Source organism: Phoenix dactylifera, chromosome 16 (assembly GCF_051530095.1).
Source record: "Phoenix dactylifera cultivar Ajwa chromosome 16, Ajwa_hap1_PhDact_Kaust_v1.1, whole genome shotgun sequence".
In the NCBI taxonomy this organism is placed as follows: Eukaryota; Viridiplantae; Streptophyta; class Magnoliopsida; order Arecales; family Arecaceae; genus Phoenix; species Phoenix dactylifera.
In genome coordinates, this window is record NC_143205.1 from 18841572 (window position 1) to 18866063 (window position 24492).

A 24492-nucleotide genomic window follows, 5' to 3' on the forward strand; every position below is an offset into this window, starting at 1 on the left:
AGAACAATGCGGGAAAGCGAATGTGTTAGATTATCTTTCTGATCTGTCACACTGATCATTAGACCCTGGTGATGGAGGGACCTGATCAGTTGCTAGGGCCCACTCTTAAACTGCTTGCCCAACTAGAAGACGTGGACAGCGTTCAGAAAACTACACAACTTTTCACCTAAAGGTAGAGAATGGCCAAAAGGGTAGATGTTCTTATTGTCCTCTTCATAGCTTGGCCCCTCTCGGCCTTATTCATTCTCTGTTTAGTTTTAACACCAGTTGGTACGTAGGTCCATCCTTGTCCGCAGCTTCTGTCTCCACACCTGAAACAGATTCTCTCCTAATAAACAACTCCTAAATGCTCTCTCTCTCTCTCATACATATATATATTTTGCATGCTCATTTCCCACCACAAATATTAAATTAACTATATCATATTATAAATCGAGTCGTGCATAATATTTTGGATTGCTCAAGAGGTTGTTAGGGAGAAACACTTTTATGACATGATTTATAGTACAATCAGCATGATTTTGGAGCGCAATTAGGTAGCTAGAGATATATATATATATAATGTGATCAAGCATAGATTAAATAACATAGCTGGGAATGATTTACGCAATCGAGGCATGATTTAGAACTTGTTAATGTTCAAGGCAGCACCGGCTTGTGCTGTCATTTATAAAATCTCAAGTATAAAATTCGCTTGCATGTGCATAGGCATTGGTTGATTAATTATTATATTGTTGTTTGATTGCTCGCTCTTTTATATTTAATTTTCATACATTTAATATTAATTTTATGTTCACTCGTGCTAAAAATTAGACTAGTATTTTACTCACAATTCTGTATATTCTCACAAACTTGTTTATTTTTATACATGGTTGTAGTTGTTTTAAGCATGTATAAGATCAATTATGTGCACAGAAGAAGATAAACATAAAATGTCCGCAACATATAGCGGAGGTCAATCCGAGTGTTGACCACAATTTCCCACGCTGTATAGATAGTCATTGGTGTGGAGTTGATGAATATTTTGACTGCGGATAAAGATTTGAAATACAGAAATAAGAAAAAAAACTTTAACAATTACTATAGATTCACTTTTTCTCAAAAATTACTAAAACATTTATGTTGATGCATATCATCAATACATATATTTGTGTTTTAATTTACTTGTACAGGAAACAAGTGTGGGAAAGACCAATACCATTAACAATAAACAATTTGCATCATTGACATACCTTTTGGAGAATATTATTTTAATAATACACAAAAGACTTGAGCAAAATATAGAACTTGTGAGTTATTGAATAATTCTTTACGGATTAAAATGCTTAAATAAAACTTGTGATCCAAGCCCAGACTTCAGACTCATAGTAACCAGCCGTAATCCGATCTTCGACACCTCAATTTTAGGAGCAGGACTGAGGGTTGACATCATGTTTGTTGAAAGCAAATTTGCCACGATGATTGATTAGATTCACGGGTGAGCTAGAAAGATGGATACCCACCCTCTGCTTTAGAATACTTGGAGCCAGACAAGAGGGAGCAGTTTTTTTACAGTGAGGCATGTTTACGAAGAAGATGCCTTGATTACTTAGGTGGGACGCTCTAAACTAACGTATCGATTGCTTCGAGAGCGCTTGAAAATTTGTTGCTTTTATTTTTATTTTTTGATATATCGACGTTGCAATAGTGTGAAGAGCTCACCTTAATAAAAAAAAAAAATATCTGAAAGAATAAATAGATTAATAAACGAAATCAAAGATAATTAGATGGTATTGACATGATGACTCTTGTTGACATTGATTAGATCTTATCCTTGGTGATTAAATGCGGGCACGGACGGTCTTGGTCCCGCCCACTTGACGTACCTCTCGTGTTCTGGTACCTTGCACTGGATTCGAGGATGCAAACTCGTGTGGTCCAAATTTTGCACTGAACTTGAGGGTGAGGAGGAATTGTGTGACCTTTCAAAAGTCATAGCGCCCGCATACTTTTTGATGCAACCGTATATGGAACACGTGATGTAGGCCATACGCCATGATAGAGGGAGAGGGATTCGTCACCATCACAATTTCTCGGGTCCACTGTACAAGAATCACATCCAAAATCTTTAATTACCAAACAGTAATATTACCACAGTTTACATTCAAGGGTAATCATTTATTTTTTTACATTAAATTATTTTTTTGATTTTTCTTTTTTTTAAGCATATCCATCTAAAAATTCAAATTTATATATGTACCCTCTTAAAATTTATATTTATTTCTGTATCTTCATAAAATACTGATTTTGCATAAATATCCTTAATATAATGGTTCTTCTAACATCGTTAATAAAAAAATATATTTGTTTTAATTAAAAATAAAATTTTAAAATTATTTTTTTGTCCTCCATCGCGAATTCGCGATTGCCTTATAAATGTTTCTTTTTGCACATATAGCCATTAAAGATATTTTGGTTATTTTAATTTGAAACCGTCAACTTTTTAACGGTGTTAGATGGCGTGGATACATGTGCAAAAATAAGAATAAAAAAGCGTAGAACAGTAAAACAAATGTTTTACGAAGGCATACATGCAAATATCAATTTTGGAAGGGTATTCATGCAAAATTCGATATTTAGAAGGATATTCATGCAAAAAACATTTTTTTTAAACCCATCTAATATAAATACATTCGTAAAAATCAGATCGGGAGCACGTCACCATCAAAATAAGTAGGGATGAATTTGTAGAACTAGTAAATCAAATTTTTTTTCTCGGACTCAAGGGATCCCAGATGTCGGAAAGATCTTGCAGATTTATGAAGGATTTGATCTGTTTTCTAGCTCAAGGAAACTATATACATAGCCAACACGGCAATGTGGATATCCTTTTGCTATATTTGGTGATCCCAGATTCCTAGCCGGCTTGATACGATGCCTCTTTCCTCGAGGAAGCATGCCATGTGAGTCCCCCGCAGTTCGTATTCAGTTGCATGAAAACCATCGTACAATTAGGATGCCATCCCCTCAAATTAAGGCTATCCGACACTTATACCATCTTTTACTGAACTGGTTGACCATGGCAATCTCTCTGTAGTATAAAACTCCCTCCTCTGCAAATTATTATTTTTCTTCTTCTTCGAGTATGCACCATTTTGGTCCAAAACATGCTCTCTGGTAACAAATACTATTCAATTTAGCAGAAGTTCTGAACTTAAGTACTTGACTCTATGCAACGCAAATCTCCATGCATTCATACATAACAATTTGTTTTTAATGGCATTATAAAGCTGCCGCAGCAGCTGTCTCATGGTAATCCACCAACCGGCTTATTGGCATGGCTAGACCTCTCCGGCGTGAAGGGCAGGGTCTCGGGCCACCGGTTGCAGTATCGATCAGACTTCTCCGACCCCCTCATTGGCTGTCCTCCTCACCGGCCTTCCACAAAATCAAGAACTCTGATATCATGCTGCAACAAAGGAAGACTTTAATACAACTTTATATGTGGGGTGCATATATAGGTCTAATAATAATAGATTTTGAATACGATAACAACTTCATTAGTATTATATATTCGGTACATTGAGCGATCCTCTCTACTTTTGAATTGAGCCATTGAGGTTCAATCTATAAACAATAGTTATCCATGTATCGTATTCCTAGAATTATTGGTGATTGGATGGGTTGTAGGACATTGCTTCGCGTGTTAGATGAGATTTAACGAAACACACATAATTACATAATAGACATATAATGGTGATCGCCGACTTAATCATTCTAGTTCAACCATAAATTAAGAAGGATCCCAACTCAAAGACAAATGACTTAGTTTAATTTTTAGTCTAAATCTAAGAACTTAATCAAAAGAAGAATCACAATTGTTTGATCCTTATACGAAGCATCACAACAATCCAGGAATTCTGTACATGCATTCATACGTCTGAGTACCTAAGAGTAGTTATTATTATTTTTTTATATCCCCTTATTCAAGAATTTATAAGTAAGTATGTGCCATCAATTTTTTTAAGACAAAAATTACTTGTGGTAAGCTTCTCAAAAAAAAAAAACTGTGGTAGAATTTAAGGAAAAGAAAAAATAAAATAAAAGTAAAAAAAAGGGGCAAAAAACTGATGGGCTGAACAAGGGGAATCCCTTGTCGTTTAGAGGGCTGGACCAAAGCGGTCTGCCCCGATTCCATTGCTCCCACAGAGCTGACATGGCGTGGGCCCGGCCCTTTACGACCCATGGAGTGTGGATCCCACAGGCCCGGAAGGCCGGTGGGGTCCAGCTTTCTTGTTGCCGGCCCATAACAAGAAGAGGACGCCCGAAAGAGAACAAAAGATTTCGAAAGAATAATGTCCATACACCTACATAAATGATTTCTAGGAGAAATATTCGCTGCTTGTCAAGTAGCCGTTCCTCCTTCCAACACTCTCAACTCCATTAGCTTTTATTTTATTTATCTCGTCACGATAAAAACGATAAGTTAAAGGCTGTTCCTAGCCCAACATTTTGCATCTCCTTTTGCATGCATCACGTATATATTGTACAAAGTCAGGTGTGCTTTTATTTTTAGACGTGTTTGAACTAGATTTGATTCAATCAAAGGGAGTCTTTCACGGATGACTGTGACCACATTGTCGCTTATTAAGCGTGGGATAAAATTGGAGCTTTCGGAGATTTAATTCATGTGAGTCTAATGGTCCCAAGGTGGGCCTATTTTCTGCACATCATAATTATACGAGATAGCAAAGAAAGAAGTTTTTTACTTACAAAAAAAAAAAACTTATAATACTATATACAACTATTAAAAACTTGAGATTTATATCTGCACTAATCTTGCATATTATCCATTAGTTAATTAACACAAAATGTTAAGGAACCAGACTTTATGAAATTTTGCTCGTGTTTCATCTCCTTGCTACTTTTCTCTTGCATGTTGCTATCATCTTTACATTGTCGAGGGCATGAATAAAGCCTCACCTTCCTGGGGCTGGAAGACAACACATTGACAAGAAGAATGCCGTGGTCATAAAGTTGGCTATTTTTCAAGGAGAGAGGCACATTGTCATAAAGTTGGTTGTGAAATTTTGATAATCTTCGCCATATTTCTTGGATTAGAGAAAGAAACCGGTGACGTAACGAGTGATGGATGTGGAATTTGCACGAAGGTTAATCAAAAAAATAGATCAAAATTTGTCGGTGATGGTAGACTAGCAACAAGAAAGAGTCTTTACTTATGAAGCCCTTGGCAGCTTCACCAGAATTAGGATTTAGGGTTTAGGAAAAATCCATTAAAAAGTGCAGTCGGAAAAAATAACTCGAGATTGAATCCCACTTTCATCAGAATTTAGGATTTAAGAGTATTTTGTAGATGGCTACATCTCCTTCGGTAGCTCAATTGTTTGCAAGCTCGTCTATCAGAAAACAACGTAAGATTCATAAGAAGATAACAAAAAGACAAAATAACTAGTGATCTGATCCGAAGTTCTTGGTTTACGTTATTCTTGTATTTTAAAGCTATCTAATTGATTAGTCTTCTGGTTTACTCTGTATGGTATTTTTGTTGCTTTTGTACTTTTATTCCTATACAAACTAGTAAATTACAACATAGAGATTGATGGTGAAGGTAACATTTTTATGAAATTGCTGTTATTTCTTGGTTCTGTTTTCACTTCTTTTAAAAGAAATAAATAAATCTTTGTTACTAAAAGATCTAAAGATTCTATAACTAAATGAGAAAAATATAAAAAGATTTTACCATACATGTCTTCAGTTTTGGAAAACAATTCCAAAGAGGCCCGATGGCCATGGTGGTTGTTGCATATGAGTGCGCCGTGGTGTCACGGACGCGGCTGGTCCAACTTTCGGCGTTAAGTTTTTGGGATTAATTTTGGAGTTTGGATCCCTCCAATCATTTAGTTGTTGAGGTGGTTGTGGGCTGTGTATTGCACCAGCTTGCATATAAGAATAGCCCACCTTTTTTGAGAAGAGAAGGGTGTTGAAAAGAGGATGACTTTTTTTTTTCTCCCTGACGAGAGTCGTAATGGTTGGTGAAACCAACGGGTGGTGATGCCCTACTTTTATCTAGGTCATAGCAATCAAAATGTTGGCCGACAATATCTAGTTCATTATACCTATTTGACCAACTATGCTCCTAAGATGTCTCCAAAGTTCTGCTCTCAAAAGTGAGGCTTCTAAGGTGAAATCAAAAGGGAAGATGAAAAAATCTTAAAAAGAGATGATTTAGTTAGGGCTTCTCTTTGTGGTTTCGAAGCTTGAGCTAGGGATAACAGTTGCAGATTGGGCTGTGGGGCTTGGCTGTCAAGTCCAATGAGTCCTCTCTCCCCCCCATGGGATGGCCCATCAAATTCAGTACGCAAGGTTGTGAATAAGAGCAAATACAGCTTGGATGATTAATTGGATTCAAGATATTTTTGATTCCTGATGTCTTCCCATCATTTACCTTTTTTTGAAGAAAAGAAAAGAAAAAAAAATGGCCGAGGGTGAGGGATGCGGAAGGTGGGGCATCCTCTTCTTCTTATTCTTGTTTTGCTCGATAAAAAGCAGTCATCGGCAAAAGGTAGATGAGATATAGACCGAGCATCTGTCTTTGGTTTATAGCTTTGCAAACCACTAGTTTGTAATTCTAGATTAAGCCATTGGGACATCATGTCAGCAGCTGGGAAGAATAAGCATAGGGATAAGGGTGCGATGGGGGTTGTAGAAGGTGGGGCATCCTCTTTTTCTTTTTCTTGTTTTGCTTAACACAAGACAAGCAGTCATCAGCAAAAAAAGTAGATGATATATAGACTGGGCATCTGTCTTTGGTCTATAACTTTGCAAACTACTAGTTTATAATTCTAGATTAAGCTATTGGGACATCATGTCAACAACGAGGATGAACAAGCATGGGGGTAAGGGGCACCCCCATTCTAAACCAACCCAAGAGGTAAACCAAGAATAGAGATTGTATGTTTCACATGAAAGTAGGATTCACCTTCTTTTACGTGAATCCACCATTGGATCACTCATTGGTTGCTTACCGACTTAGAGATCTATGCATGCGGATGAATAATAAAGTTCGAGGTGCTTTGAGATTTGTGCGGTAGCTGATCTAATGGTGGATTTGTACGAAAGAAGGTGATTGCTCCTTTCGAGCTAGAGATATAGCTCCTATACATAAACCAGTGCAAAGGACTGCCATTGGTAGGTACTCAAACATGGGCTCCCCTGCGCATCCTGCCATCCAAGAAATCCATTATTCTGGAAATCGGACTTGTCTAAGAACAACTTTCATATAAGTTCCAATGTAACCGGTCATAAGCTTTTTCCGTATCCAGCTTTACAGTAACGAAGGTTTTAAATATTTGTGTAGGAAATGCGTGAAGTGTTTCTCCCAAGGACGAACGCGGCCTGTTCTCCTTATACCTTTCAATCTTGTCCACTATTAGCTTTGTGAATATATGTAGATAGAGACTGATAGGTCTGAGGTGAGCTGGCTCTGGGGATCTCCCTATCTCAAAAAACTGAGTTACAAATTTTACCACATCATTCTTCACAATATTCCAATAAGATCCACAGAAAGGTGGAGGGAAACCATCAGTGGCAAGAGCTTTATTGAGTGACAGGGATTTGACGATACATCCAACTTCCAGTGGTGAAACACGTTGCACTAATTTCTGTCTTCATCAGAAATAGAGACTTGGATAGCTTCATCTTGCCATCTAGTCCTGAAATTATTGTAGAAGACTTATTTGATTTCACTGTTCTAACTCTGTTATTTTTTAATCAAATCATGGTGGAACTATGGAAATAGGCTGTATTCCGATCTCCACTCTCAAGCTAATGAACCCTCTGACTTCCGTTGTTGCCATCTCTATTGTTGCACTAATAAGTGCGTTATGGACCCCGGTAACCCACGTCAATGAGAATTTCTGTGGAGAAAAGTTTCCCCTCGCATTTGCACTCCTGGCTTGGGATCACGTTAAAATCACCAATATAACCGTAGAGCTTTTGTTGCCTCGTCCTAAAGTTGACGCCTGGCTACACCAATTGTGCTTGCATACACAGTCATTAGCCCAAAAAATATTTGAGGGAAATTAAAGAAGAAATCAAATAATGCTCCGATGCCATGGGGATAACTTCCACCTCTCCTTCATGGCTGGTGCCAATGCTTGATGGTGGATCCTCCTTCCTTTCGGATGCACAAAGAGAGAAGAGACCAAGGCCTAGAATCCTTCCTCCTCTGGAGGCTGCCCATAGCCCACATCTGGAACCTAATGATAAGGGGGTAACCTAGGCTGAATGGATCACAGTTGCGAGCTCTGTGAGTCCTAGAAGCTAATAGTGTCCTATGGTGACCAGGAAAATATGAAGACTGGTGCTAGGCATAGATAAGAGTGAACTTGGCTTTGGAGTGGTTTCTCCATGGACGATGCCACCTTAATAGTTTTTTTTAGTCTTCATCATTTACTCACCCTTATTTTAGTAGGCGCCAGTCTTCTTCATCTAGCTCCATTGCATCAATATGCATAGATAATTATAATCATGTAACATGGCACATACTTTTAGTAGATAAATTATTCTTATTAAACATACACTAAAATAATAAAAACTCTTCTTATTAAATAAGAGTGAAACCTGTCCTGAAATTATTAATTAATTTATCCTCGGATTTGTTCTGCATTCAAGCTTGCACATCTACGAAGCATTCCCAACAGTAGATTCCCAAAATAAATTTATTATGACGGTTCGACCTTTGGTGTTTCTTTTCTTGTTATTTTGCAAGCGTATGACTTTTGATAGTATCACCTTTATCATAAGCTGGGGCATATCTAATTTCATCAACAGGGGCATTTTGCTGATTGGTCAACCACGCCAGTGAAATATGGTCTTCTGGATCTCACCCTCATCCCAAAAAACACTGCAAAAACAGCTTGCTGCAATGTTAATAGAGTGAAAATTAAATGGTATTTATGGCCCCCAAAAAAATCACATACTGCTTCCCTTACATCCACTTTAAAGATACTATCCCGAAAACTCTTTGGGAAGACAATCCCGAACAGCTTCATCTGTTGAGTTGCGTGCTAAAGATAGGCCCCGGCTTGCACTCTCGAAAAGAGCACAGCAGTGGCGTTTCAGAAAGCACAGTAAAATTGCAGACCAGCAAGAGCTTGAAACCTTCAAGGATCATGTAAGGATGGGTTTAGTAAATTCTCTTCGAAGCAAACTGTCTGTCTATAAATAACATAAAACTACAATCTACAAATTGAGTTGAGTACCTAAACCCAAAAAAACTCAAAATATTCGTAATAAACTAGTTACTAGTGATAAGCTAGAAATTTAAAGTTTGCCTATACACCAACCATCCCTGAACTTCAAAGGGAAAGAGCAGCAAAAGGATATTTTTCACACATACAAATTCAGGTCTTTAACCTTCTGGTATTTATCTGCACGACATCTTAAAACTTTCAGTCCCAAGCCAGAGAAATCATCGAATTTGATAAACCTGCTTCTTCAAAAGTTAGGTTGCTCTCATAGTTCAACACCTTCGATGCGCCAGGAATTGCTTGTGTGAAACGGAAAGGTCTTGTTCCTCCATCCTCCAATTTAGAGCAGCAGAAAGACCACAAAAACTGCACAAATGTAATGAAGAATCATGGAGAGCCTGTTGCAAGGACATAAGGGAAGGACTTCATGAGCTCTTGGTGATTCTTTTACCTTTACTGGATCTTTACGAAGAAAGTTCCTCTGAAGTCTCCGTCCATCAGGGAGACGAATTCCAACTCTACAAAGAAGTTCCCTGCTTCCTTTTGGCTCTTCAGGCAGCGGAGGGTAGATGGGCTTTCCACTTGAGCTAGTTTCAGCAACTTTCTCGTGTTTAGGCTCGTCATTGGTGGCAAGTGACCTGATAGGGCCTTCTGTGTCCTCCAAGGAAGCTGATGTTTTCTGCAGAGTCTCTGGATACTTTGGTACAAGGGTTTTATCTAAAAACAAATAACAGTGACATGAGCAATTACAATTGCCAAAAGAGTAACCAAGCAAAGAACATCTTAACATTACAAAAATGTCTAAATACAGATTTCTTTAAAATAATTATAAAAGGGCAGGTATTTAGCAAGTGGAAAGTGCAAAAGATTGTAGCTAACATCCATGAGCAATAGCTCGTTGAACAGGACCATCAAACCATGACCGATGTGTTGGGCCAATAATAATGTCTGTAATCAGATAGATTTTGTCCATGCAATGACTATTGTAAGAAAGTTGGTAAAGACAGTAATTTAAGAAATTAACTAAATTAGGTTTTTGTGCAATTTCTAATTTGTGGTCAATCCAAGCTGAAGAGCAAATACTACAAATAGATATCAGATAATTTCTTAACACACGAATCACACAAATCTTTCCTCTTAGAAGATAGAAGACCCCCCATCTGTAAGGTGCTGGAAATGAAGCTACTCCCTTTTGGATAACTGTCATCAAAATGAGCTACAAGATAAAATGCATAGCAGGGAAAGCATTGCATTATTATATTTTTATGATCAACATGGAGTGGAACTAGACATGCTGATAAAGCATATACTCAACAACAAAATCTGCCTCTTTTTCTAAGGACCATTCAGCCTGTTAAAAGGATCCAGGAAGCCGAAAATCAATTCCAATACTCAATTTAGACATTTACTAGTAAGCAAGGTTAGGATTCAAATGGAGCCTAGAAGCTTTAACAAAAATGAAGCCTTTTCAGAAAACAGATGGCATATCATCCCACTCATAAAACCAGAGATTTGAGCTGTTAGAGAAAGATTACTTAACCCTGCCTCCAACATAGACAATCTCACATAGCTGAGGAAACACGAATAGGAAAAAGAGAAATCAGCCAGATAATTTAGTAATACACAGAAAAACATCCAAAATAAAATTACGAGTTTTCTCATGGGATTTGTGTAAGTGCAAGTAAAGCAAGATAACTTATAGATGTAGAGTAGGAACTTATGATAACTTATGGCCATGAACAAGTCTACAATATGTTATTTATGGATTGTGAGATCTAGAGGCAGAAAGCAGAAGACAGTCCATGATAGTTTCACCCAGGCTTACCTAAATCACTCCATCTCTCTCTGTACCATGAATCTGTATGTTTCGAATTCGCACTACTGTTCGTCCTAATTCGTGAACTACTAAGATTTATGCAGTAAATGTGAAGATGGTGGCATATCGAACCAGAGATGGCACTTCTCAACAACCAAATTCCACTCTAAATCCAATGATAACCACTAAACCTTTTAAACAGTTGAAACGCATGACTATTCTATTGATCTGAAAATATCATAACACAGTTAAATGATATACCAACTTAAAATCATATTACCCATATCTACCATCAGTACACGATACTATGGTTTCAGTGTGAGACGCAAAAGGATTGTGTAGAATAACATTTTTGCTGCTTGATTAGTTAATATGATAATAAATATATTAAGACTACATTTTCTAATCTTACTGTAGACAAATTAAATATGCTGATGCAGTGAATTTCAAATTATAGATTCAAATTCGAACCAAACGAACCAACAAATTTGGTTTCACCATTTTCCCATATCACATGTGGAATGTGGAATGAAAAAAGAGGTAAAAGTTTTTCTTTAAAAAAGGGTAGTACATAAAAATTTTAGAATTGTCTCACACAAATATCGGAAGGAAAAATGAAACAAATACAAGGAAACCATTGCTTTCTGGAGAGAAATTATCCTTTATTAGTGAAAGATGCTGGTAATATATCGAGAAGGGGAATGAGATCCATAGACAAGTGAGAGGAAACCCTAGCATCATAAATCAGGAAGAAGGGCAAAGAAGAGGATAAAAACCGAAAGGAATGGTGGGGAACTCATGAGGAGATTGGGGCAGATATAAAAAGGGGGGGGGGGGGGGGGGGTGGGAGAATTTGGACAGTTGAACACCACTCAGGTCAGTGTCACCAGTGGCAAGATTTCTTAGGACCTAGCTAAATATAAGTTATATCCTGCTTTCTATCAAAATCAAGGTTAAATCTTCCAGTTCTCCCCTTTATTTGCCTGCTTATTTACAGTTTTACAGGTTTGATGAAGTGGTTTTCAAAGCAGGACAGCCAACAGTTGTTTGCACACCCTGTCGACCCATTAGGCCTTCCTGACATGGAATCAAAGTAAATCATTATTTTCTGAATTAAGTAGATATATCTTCATAGAAGTCGCAGGCATTATTTTCTGATCTCTGGAAAACATGTTGGAGAAAAAAAAAGATATCTGACTGTCCCAGGTTCAATTTGGGGATCCGATAAGAGATCTTCCTGAATAAAAAATAGTAGTTGAGATCTTCCTGAATCAAAAATGGTAGTTGATTGAATGTGCAATTACAAAAGCAGTTATCAAGAAACTTCAGTTAAAAATGATCTGCTATGTGGCAAAATTTAATTGCACATCAAACTGCAGTTTGCTACTCAGACTGTAGCGTACCTGGCATGCCTGATGTATGAGCTTTAGAATCCTTGGCCATTTCTCTTGGACGTTTCTGAGGAAGAATAGCATGATGTTCCTTTGGACCTTTATCCAGATATGGAAGCAAATCCTAGACAAAAGTTGTTAAAACAATTTTAAAAAGTGGGGAAAATAAAGGGTCCTGCCTCCATAATATAAAAAACATGGCTTCCAAAAAAAATATTTTTAACTATTCCTTAGTACCTCCAACAAACGCTCAGGTTGTACCATGCCACTCCAGGCACGCATTTTTTGTCCAGTGATGGGATCAATGACAAGAATCGCAGGAATAGTAGCCAAGTTGTAGTAGGTGCAAACCTTCTTCCCCTCGCTCGCATCATGATACATCTAAAATAATCATATGGTAGTACAGCATAAACACGATTTGAAACAGGCAAATTGTTGATACTAGCATATGTTTTGATACTAACACAATATAGCCATTTGAAAAAGAAAAGAAAAACACAGAAGTGTCAAAACAGAAATATTAGGGGAAAAATGAATAATTAAAGTCCAATAATATTCATATACAAATAATGGTAATGAAACACCAACCTGCCAGAAAATGAAATTAGTACGAATCGTTTGTGCGACAGCTTCATTTGCCCATGTATCCCGGTTAAGCTTTGGAAGGTGATGAGGCAATGTTTTTGTCACTATTTGTCAGCAAATTAAATTGAATGTAACAATGAAAGTTTGCAGAAAAATTTACCATGTGTGAGCTGAATTCCTCCGTGGACTGCAAGTTGATTAGTAACCACTTACCCTGCACAGCAGCCTCTACCTTCGCCTATTTACATACGATGCAGTAGCAACATTAGTAGCCTCATTTAAAAGGAGAAACATCAACAACTTAATATACTTTTTCATATTGAGATGATTGATTTGAGCCACTCAGTTATTTTAAACAATTTAAATTGCTTACATACTGCAGCTGCCAGCAAATATAATGCAAAATTCAAGAAATGAGTATAAAGAATATAAGACATTCTGTTTTTGCTGGGACCAATTTGTTGTATCTTATAAGTGTTGATACCAGCTGTAAGAATCTTGTATGTTTTGATATCTGTTGTAAGATTGCTGTAATCCCAACACTACATTAGACACTGCTGCTTCTTGAATCTTGTCCCTAAGATCTTCTTTAGATGTCCTCCAATCACTTTACCACCATTCAATGATGGAGGCCAACAAACAACTTCCTATAGACTCGTAACACTGCATACTAAGAAACCCAAGCTACATCAGATGCCATTTGCTTCTCAGACCTCTGATCACATGACCGCCATTTGATTTTCAACATTCAAAGGTGAAGACCAGGAAAAAAATCCTCAGACAATCGGATGATGGTTTGGGTGAACCTCAATCCATAACAAGATCACCTTTGATCATTCACTAAGTGTTAAAAGTCAGTGGTTACAAAAAAAACACCAATAAAATATATCATCATAGCACCAAGACTTAATCAAGATAAACAATTTCATATGAATGAGTAGATGCTGTGGCCATCGTTCTTTTTAAAGATTTCTAGTGGTTGGATCTTCCACAATCGGGACACTAGTTGGACTTTATTGCATGGATTTTTTACTACAGCAAAGTCAGTTAATAGATTATTAATCATGTGTCTGTCAGATGGTTGGTCTTCAACAACACCAAATCTTTGACAAGTCCATTTTTCCTGCCGGTTGCTGCACTCTTGAGATTACAAGGATATCTTGACATATAGCATCCAAAATTTTAAATTTGCGATCCATTTGTCATTTATACTCTTCTTGCTGCTCATGCCACATTCCATTTTGTCTTTGCCATGTCATGTTTATCAATGTTGCCACATGGTTGGTCTTCCTTGCCCCCTGATACCACTTTGGCACAGATGGGATTGCAAGGATCATCTACAATGATGGAAGATCTAAACAGATCTAAATATTTTATTTAAATATAAGAATTCAAATGCTTCAACAAAAATCTGATGAAGTATCAAATTCACTATCTAGAGCCAAATTGGAAAAAAGAAAATCATCCTGGAGGTGATTTCTCAAGCCCCCAAGAAAATGATTGAAAAAATGAATAGTGCAACTGAAGAAGATAGAAACTAGAATGCTCACTAACTCATAATTGATTACATGATTCCCACCCATTTTTTATGAGGAAATTGACTCAAACTAAATCTGAATAATTAATTTAACCAAATTAATTTTGAACCCTAAGTCAAACTGAAGCTAAGAATTCAGAAAAAGACAATCATGACCTCAAACTCGTTTTAGCTCATTCAAGCTTTGAGCCATGATGACCTTTAGTTGAGATGAGCCAATTCGGTATACATAACATATTGAAAAGATAAGTCTCACAGAGGTATCAAAACATTTACATATCTACCCCACAATAAATCAGTATGTAGATAGGTGAATAGATAAATGTCAGTCATTAAGGACATTCATATTTGTCTTCATTTTACCTTAGAGATATGAAATGAATCAACCAAAAGGAATCACTAAATTTGAATCATAAAATAAAAAGGGAACAGTGAAATTATTTCATCTACCTTGTCAAAGGCCCCTTGGTACATTAATGCAAAAGGCGGGCGATATAAGGAAGCAAGATTATCACGGGAGCCATTTGATGTTGACGCAGCCTTTTGATCTGATTCCCAAACAGCAGGACGTTTTGACTCCTCCTCAAAATTACGAAATGCAACCACTGAACTAGGATGTAGCCTGAAAACAAAAGGGTAAGAAAGAGTTTGAAATTTACAGATCCATCATATAAACAAGAGTTCATACTATTTTAGAAAAGTCATGCATTAAAAGAATGAAAAATTTAAATTAGGAAAAAATCACTTATCAAATAAATGATCAAACTAAATGGCTGCAAAATGCTATGGAAGTTACAAGTTCCACGTACACAAGGCTTTTTGTTATGGATCTAACAGCCAAATGAATAGAATAAAAAATGCAGAATAGGGGTTTGGGAAACCTAAACAAAAGTATATCTAGATTAATCATAACAAAAAATGTGAGCACAGTGTTTTCTATCATAATAAAAAATCTTCTTGAAGAGTTTGCTCCAATATATAAAGGAAAGCATCCACATTAACATGTGATATCAATTATCGGAATATATCTCACCATTAAGTTATAATGTAATACGTCAAGATAAACCCCTTATCTCTCTATCAATCACATAGAATAACCAATAATACTAGAAATGATGATAAATGCTGACAACTGAGGAAGAGGGAGAAAACAGATAAACTAGGATGATAAGGCGATAGAGGTCATTTGAGCTGAACATCATTGAACTTCTTAAGGTTTTCCTGAATTTCAAAGCTTACATTTCCCTAGGTATTTGAATGGACAATGGAAGATTTGATTCATTCTCCCACTCATTTGGGGAAAGCATTATCTCCAACTTGACCAGACCCACTTGGGCGGTCCAAAAGTCCATGTCTAATATGCAACTCTCAAATTGACCTAGATTAGACTATGTTTGATTTAACCCAACTCGCAAAGGAACATTACTTGCATTGCCGCTGTAGCTGTCACTCAGACCTCAAGACTTGCATAGAATCTAAGACTTTTGGATTGGGTCTGGGTCCAAATATAGAGCCAAAAGGAAATACATATCACCAGAACCAAATATCTGCCAATATATAAATCTGAATACACAGCTTGTATGCCTCAAATTGTACCTTATTTTTTTTCTTATAAACTATATATTAATAAAACTTTACTTTTACCTCCCACCACCAACCATTGCCCCTCGTGTAACTTCACACCTAAAGGTTCCATCACCATCTTCCCTACTCCAGCCATGTCATTATCAATATCTTTTTGTCACAACCAGTCTACTTCTCACATGTGGACACATTCAGTACCTAGATCTCTACACTTAGACTTGATTCATAGCCGACCAGCATCGGACTTCTTACAGTTTTATGCTTACCAGACCCAAACCCAACCCAATTGATGGACGATTAGACTTTCAGTCAAAATTGAGACCCAAACACCCTAATAGGTCCAAGTCTCAATAGGGTGGTACCTAGACCCTCCCTGACCCAATCCAACATCATCCCTCATCCTCAACTTAAAGGTTAAGCATATTTCATATAAATTCTAAAGAATTATTAGTTTTGATTTTCAAAAGTATCATCATTCATAAAGGATATTACTGTTTGACTATATATCACAACCATTTAGTATAAGGAATAGCTTAACTTCATTTTGAACATTTAATTCTCACATTAGCAATAAAGAAATAAGCCATCTAGGTAACTATTCCCATATGATAGACTAGTTCATAAACTGGATTTCTAATTGTTAATATGAAGTTAAATCGTTGTAGCTAGATTTTAACAATTAGCAAAGCATCTAAAATCCACCTTTTTAGTCATCCACGTGACCAAGTGATACCTAAATCAGCTTGACCCTCTACCATATTGAAGTGGGCAATTAAACACATACATATAGGCCTATCGAAGGATTGGATTATGAGATAGATCCAATTATCCAAAACTAGCAGGGATTTCCAAAATGGTAACATGATAAAGATCCAGATCCATTACCAGTGTAATGAATGGAACAAATTTGCATGAGATTCGACATGATAACAATTTAATTCAGTTATAAAAAAAAGCATTAAATACATATAAATATGTATATACATTACACATGTGTGCTAGATATCAAGGTTCACATTACCCATTTCGATACCTGTACCGCTACTTGGTACAAAATCAGTACAAATCTGTTTAACGTATTGGAACTTGGTACACTTGTACTGAATATTGGTTTAGTACCGGTGTAGTATAGTACGCACCGGTACAGCGAAATCTTGCTATATATGTCATTTATCATCACTACTCAATCTTGCTATATATGTCATCCTAGTACTTCTTGTTCCCCTCTATCTTCCTTGGTCCCCCACTCCTACCCCTCTCTTCATCATCATTCCTCTCTGTCCCTGGTTTTTCAATGTGGATTCCAATAACAAATATGTCAATTACCAAATCTACAAATGATAACTACCAGTCCCCAACTTCTAAATTGCCACCAAGGTCTCTCCCCCATCCACCCAATTTCCGCCCAAAACCATCACATCCACCCTTCTTCCCTCCTTCGCCTGCCACCCTTCTCCCTAACTTCCTTTGCCCTCCACACTTCACCTTCCTCCCCCAACTATTCCACCCTCCAACATTTCTCTCTTCCCTATTCGAAAATTGATCTTAGTTGATAAGAAAAAACTACTTTCGCATTATTGTCCTAGAGTCATATATTTGGTTTTTCAAGATTGAAAATCTAGGTATTATCTTTCACCGAATAAGGATTGTCCATGTCAAAGGTCAAGAGCAAATCCAACCAACATGAGGTGTTGCCATGGAGACAATCTAACACCAAACTCACAATAAGGATCACCCTTTCCACTCTGATTTTAGCAAATCTTTTGCTTGATTTGCACCATTTGACATGGACAACTTGAACAATTTTTTTCCATTATCACTATCATCAACTTGATTCAAGCAATAAAAAAGTTAAAATTTTGAGAATCTTGATGATCCACTGGTAGGGATTGACCAAATAGAAGGTTTCTATCTATTCCAGGTTATAACATCATCTCCAACACCTTCAGATAGGATTCACTACATGCATGCAGCACCTTTTGGTAGGTGCAAAATACAACTTCCAGCCCTCTGGCATATGCTTCTAGGAAAAGGATTCATCTCAACTATAAATCCACCTAAGACAGATGGTTCCAATTGTTTCTAAAGAAACTTGTGGATTAATGTGAAATATATAGAATCACATGCTTATGCAGAACAAGTGGTCCAAGAACTAATGGCATTCCAAGAATGGATTCACATTTTTTATCAATTCTTGGGAACATGTTATTAGGGTCACAAGTCAGGTCAGGTCAGGTCAAGTAAGGACAATAACATACGTACCTTGACCCATACTCGACCTAACCCGACATTTGGGTCAAGACTTCTCGACCCATACCCCCATGGGTCATTTCGGGTCACCCATATGATCCTAACCTAATCTATTTTGCAAGACTCAATCCCTAATAAAACTAAGCTAGCCTATCAAATCCACTATTTACAGTTCTTACTGGCTAATTTCTGAAAATTATTTAAAAAACTAGTATCAAGAAAAGACCAATCACCTAAAAATTCTTATCCAAGATAATGACCCAATCCAACCTAAATTATTTCAACCTAAATAGAACTCTACCATCATGACTCGAGTCAAGTCAAAGCCTTAACCCATAACCAACATATTTAAAATTTTGGGTCAGAAGATCTAACCCATACCCGAGGTTAACTAAAAACCCTTGATCCAAACCTGACCCAAGTAGGGGAGAGTTGGGTCAGATTTTTTGGATCGGGTCAATTTTCGTAACCCCTATATGTTATTGCAGTTAGCTACCTTCATAGCCTATATTTATTGTGCAATAGCTTCAAAACCATCATACAGTTGTCCACAAGATTCATAGCCATATAAACTATCTATGATTAATAGATTTAACTACTTGTTGCCCATGGTTAAAAGAAACTCAGCTATTCTAATTTCTTGCATAGGCCATCCAAAAATTTGGAATTTGCACGGTGCCAACCCAGGGCCAAAACTCATTTAACTAGCCAACATGTGGAATTGTTTTGATACTTCGTTGCTAGAATCAGCAGCAGGTACGAACGCAGGTGCGAGGAAGCAGATATTTTAGAAACAAATTTAGTAAGGAAGCACTTAAAGAGCAGTTATGGTTCGAGATTTTGGAACGGGTGCATTACCCTAGGTAGAAGATTTATGGCACTAAATTTGACCATTTCTGCTCTTTTTTTAATGAAAAGCCCATGTATCTGTCTTTATGGTATTTGTTAAGTGCCCATAATTCATCTTTTTCAAAGCCAAGTTTTTAATGAACAACAAAAACTAATTTGGTAACTGCACCATTGGATGCTGGATGGCAACATCCGCAAAACCAAACAGTACATGTTGATACAAGGCAGCACAGGATAGCTCAGTTCAAAATGGTACAGACTCGGTCGGCTCACATACGAAACCAAACCTCAGTACCATACTAGCCTTACCAATATGATGTGGTACGATTAGTAAGAGGCGGTACAGTAGACCTTGCTCGATGGTTTTCAGTCCATCATCATGTCTTTGAAGCCTCTCATCACTTTTCCTTTTTTTTCAGTAATAGCCATAATGAAGACAACAAAATCAATGCTCATAGCTAGCTTAATGGTGTTTACTCAGAAACTCAATGTAGATTGATCTTACATTCAATTATATTCTAGAGCCATATATAATTTTCTGTTCGCATTGGGAAAAGAAAGGTCTTAAAAAAGTAAAGAGAATTGAGAGGAAGGTTTGCATCTTTAGCTATTCAAAGATGAATAACTACAACAATAAATACATCTTCTTTTTCTCTACCACCCTTCATTCTGTTGGGGGTAGCAATCTTCCTTCAATATCTCCTAACAATAAGGAAATGTTTTTCCTACCAAAAAGAAAAAACTTTAAATATGGTTTTCATCAAGGTATCTGGGGAAAAAAACATATAGGCTACAGTTTGAAAGAGAGAAGAGAGGAAAGCCATTATGAGGTAATACTTCCTCTCTCCCTTCCCTTCTTTTCATTTTATTTCATTCCCTTTCCTTTTATACATCTTAGAATCTTTGTTCCTATTCTATGTTTTTGGGAATAAATAAAAGAATGCATTAAAAGATTTAGCAATTTCATTCTAATATTTAACTCTGCTGGGTTCTTTTGAGAACGAAATTAAGCTTATATTAACTTTTTGTAAGCATCTTTGACTAAGGAATAAAATCAAATTTTAGAATAATAACTGTTGTATTTTTTTGGGGGACTTCCCACTCTCTTATGTTATGTTATGTTAACTGGCCTTTAAATAACAAACACTATAATGTTATGACAGACATTATGTTCCATATCCACTGTTCATCTTAATAGATAACAATTTTTTGAATTCAAACATTAGTCAAAAATATTTATTCTTATTTTATAGTATAAAACCCTGCTAATTGGTTTGCACCAAATTTATCATCTATACCCATTTTACACCATTAAATGCTATTAATTAGATTATACAAAAATGATACTCATTCTCATTGCCATGGAAATGATCATTCCTCCCATCTAAGAGTGGAATCTCAATTACTCTAAGGGAATGGTGATTCCAAAGGAATCATGATTCCATTAGTTGTTCTGCAAACCAAACACGGAGTTATAACTTGTAGATTATTTTTGACTCTTTTTCCAGAATGATGACCCATTATTGCAAAAAGAAATTAAACAAGAGGAGCATTATTTGCTGCATAGCAGTTAATGCCATGTAGGCAAGCAGTATCTCTTGTATCATGTTTTCTATAGTACATATCTCAAATATTTTCTTTATCTTGGTTATCACCATGTCAATAGTAAGAAAACTTTTTGTGTTTAACTATCTGTCTAGGAACCTGACTATTTGGAGAGGAAAAAAAGGATCCAGTAAACAGTGAAAAACATAAGCTATTCACATAACAATGATCTAGCAATAAGATGGTAACTTATCCATTAAAAACTAAACAAAACCATCAAAAATAACAGATCATCTATATCTCTTCGAGTATAGAAATGGCAAGATAGCCAGAAGCCTACCTGATAAAGGAGGGATCACCATACAAAGTATCCCTCTTAACCGGTAATGGCGCACGCACTTCATCGTCTCCAGCACCTTGCCCTACGTTCTCATTGACCTCAACATTCTCCCTTTCACTGCAAAGTGCAAACAGGAAGCGAAACTCACTACAACGATCAAATTCACGAAACACCATGACTTCCATACTCCAAACCCTAAAACTCTAATTGGCCCCTTCCAAACTCACCTAGGGATTTCATTCACTGGTGGAGGCAAGGACGACGATGGCACCGCACCAAACTCGTTCCCGGCATAGAACAGCTGGATAGCTTCCTCAAGCTTCCAACTCGTGGCCTGTACATCCACACATCGCATTCAAATCCATAATAAACCACCCACTATCTTCACTGAACTACGCAATGCCTGCCATCAAAAACCCTAAATCCCCACCCCAGCCCTCAAAACCCAGATCAAAGGGCAGAAAAAGAACCCTTAAAATCAATCATCGGTTATCCAATCAAAACAGTAGCAGCAGCCCAACAATTACAGGTTCAAGAATGTAAAAGACACCAATTTTTTCATTCACCGTTCGATAAATCGAGAACAATTGAGTTCTTAGTGCAAATAGAATGATGAAAGGACGAAAAAGACATCAAAGACGCGATCTTGAACAGATTCCTGCAAAGAATACAATTTTCGGCAGAAAATCAGACCTCGAGGAACTGCGCAGCGATATCGGCGGTCTGGCCGGCGGCGATCTCGAGGAAGGAGGAGATGAGGCGCTGCTTCTCCTCCGGCAGTAGGACGCTCTCCATCGGTACTTCCACCGAGAAATCGGATGGGTTTTGGGGATTAAATTAAATGATAACCCTAGGGTTCAGAGGAGGGATAGACAGTCCTAGGAACGGTGGAAACCGAGGAGAAGTCGATGAAGAGCGGGAGACGGAATTGAGAAAAGAGAGACCGCCAGGGAAAACCACCGCCAGCGGGGGGCCGGCTCTCTCAGCGCACAAAGCGTCCTCATACCAGGCTTTTATATGTACTTAAATATAATTTTAAATGGTTTTATAGAAGAAAAAATAATTTTATAACAAAAAAAAATACTAACTTTAAACATTTTGCAATGTGTCAAACATAAAGAACTATAATTTAAAACTAAATAAATAGTTATACTGAAGGATATTTAATTTTACTTGAAATTCTAACTAATATTTAAGATCTCGAATTATATTTAATAAGAGATCTAGCAAAATTTCCGCATTACATTGTATATCGAGTTATCTTAATCCATTATTGACCTAAGACCTAGCCTAGTCCAAAATGGTTAACAAAAAAAAAAAATAAAAGTTTGGTTAATTTATCTGCTAAAATCATTATGGATGCAAATAGAATACCAATATCCTTACAGTAAACTATGGGCATTCATACCATAAAATGAATGTCCAAAGTAAAAAAGCTAACCTATTTGTCGAGATCTAAGAATTTGAAACTAAAGTTCGATGAGCCTATAAATTCAAAGCCTTTTTATGCTTCTTTTTAACAAGAGACTTCAACCTCATCTTGTTGTCAATTAAGAGTTCAACTAATCATGATACTAATCACTGAGAATCATAAAAGCATTAGGATATATTTAATTTTGAATATAAAGGCATTCTGTGTGGAGAGATATATTTAATTATAAGAATATTTAGAAGAGGAAATATTCTGAGATCTATATTGGCACACTTATACGGACTTAGGATAGGGGGCATTTTGAGATTAAAAAAAGTTATTTGGTAGGCGTATTATAAGAATAATTGATGCCAAAAAAAAATAAAGAAAAAAGGCAGCAACGAACGCTGCAATACCAACCAGAAATTTGAGAATAATGGTAAATTCAAAATCTTCAAGAATAAGAACAATGAATAAATAAAAATTCACCACCCAAAGGAATCCATCCAAGGAATACAGAGTTTGATGGAAAAAGAAAACTCACCACTTAAAGGAATCTACCCTAGGGATACGAAGTTTTAGTGATCACCACTCACAGACAATCTCTTTGAGATACAGAGCAAAAACACGTTTACCACCTAAAGAAAAGTTTAGAGATACAGAACACCCAAAAAAAAGAAAACAAGCTAAAGGTTTAATTCCTTAATTCACTCAAACTTGAATTAGTTTCTCGTTGAAAACAAAACATAGGACATGCCTTTATATAAGCACATTTGGAATGCTTTTTAAGCAATTACAAATAATCTTAAACTGAGGGAGAAAGACAAAATAGACGTTCTCTAATTAGGTGTCCCATAAGAAAGAAAAACGCCATATACAGCATCCCATAAAAGTCCTAAACGCAAGGAAAAAGAAAAAATACCATATTTAGACGTTCCAAAATTTATCTTTGCTCAGGCATAAACCAAAAATAAATTGACATAGAAAAAAAAATTCTTTTTAGCTCCTTAAGCACCAGTGTCTTCCTTTTTGGCTCCTTAGGCACCCGTATCACTAATTTTATCTTGGGTAGCGGTATTTTGTGATCTATATGGGCACACTAATATAGTTTTTAGGATAAGAGCATTTTGTGAAGAAAGAAAGTTGTTTGATAAGGATATTACAAGAACAATTAAAATTATATATATATGTGTTAATTAAGTATATGGTATTGCATTTGCGTAGATGAATGGAGAGTAACCAGAAAATCCACTAGGGTATCCCCCTATGAACAAGGCGGTGCTCTTGGTTGCATGTGATACCAAGCGGTTTCAATGCATGTATTTTTTTCATGAAACAATCTTGATTTCACACCTAATTAGAAAACAAAGAAAAGTTAATAAAACATCTTATGCATGTATGCACATAACATGATGTTTGCGTCGAGATGCTACTTAAACAGGAGCCAATAATCCCATCGGGGCATTCCCTGATAGATGAGAGCAGGAGGCTTTGCTCACAATTGCGTGTGGTAAGAAATTAAAAAAAAGTCACAGTTCACATCATATAATTCTGGTCAAGGATATAGATCCACATTGAATCAATTCCTGGTCTCATGCACTCAAGTTGGAGAGGCAACCATTCTTGAAGATTATTGGATCATAATTAGAATGTCCTATATGTTCTAGTTGGAAGCTTGCAATTCATAGATGCATGCTATGTAACATGTTCATAGATATATGGGTACAGCTTGAACTAGAAACTTGTTGTGAAGAGGCATGCTATTTACAAATTCTTTTGTGGTTACGAAGTGTTTCAATCTGAATTGCTTGTGCCCTTTTACCGTAGTATAGATCTGCCGGCATTTGAACTTCAGACGTGTAAATTAATGTTTTATGGTTTAGATAGAATTTGAGATGGCACTAATGATGGTTTAATTGTTTTAATTATTTTT

At 36.6% G+C, this 24492-nt stretch overlaps 1 protein-coding gene across 2 annotated transcripts; it reads right to left on the reverse strand.

Moving 5' to 3' along the window:
• Window positions 1–8918: 8918 nt before the first annotated feature.
• Window positions 8919–22169, reverse strand: LOC103717618 (UBX domain-containing protein). Of its 2 annotated transcripts, XR_015973953.2 has the most exons (11): window positions 21842–22169; window positions 21376–21482; window positions 21149–21265; window positions 15031–15202; window positions 13204–13281; window positions 13047–13115; window positions 12696–12839; window positions 12471–12582; window positions 9703–9968; window positions 9401–9617; window positions 8919–9162 (listed from the first exon to the last, which is right to left on the reverse strand). XR_015973953.2 is itself a non-coding variant. In XM_008806078.6 (10 exons), the coding sequence occupies exons 1-10, from the start codon at window positions 21941–21943 to the stop codon at window positions 9453–9455; spliced, it is 1332 nt and encodes a 443-aa protein (XP_008804300.3). In that variant the 5' UTR covers window positions 21944–22169; the 3' UTR covers window positions 9170–9452. The 2 variants fall into 2 exon arrangements, 1 of the variants encoding a protein (XP_008804300.3); XM_008806078.6 differs by lacking the exon at window positions 8919–9162 and having other exon boundaries at window positions 9170–9617.
• Window positions 22170–24492: the final 2323 nt, after the last annotated feature.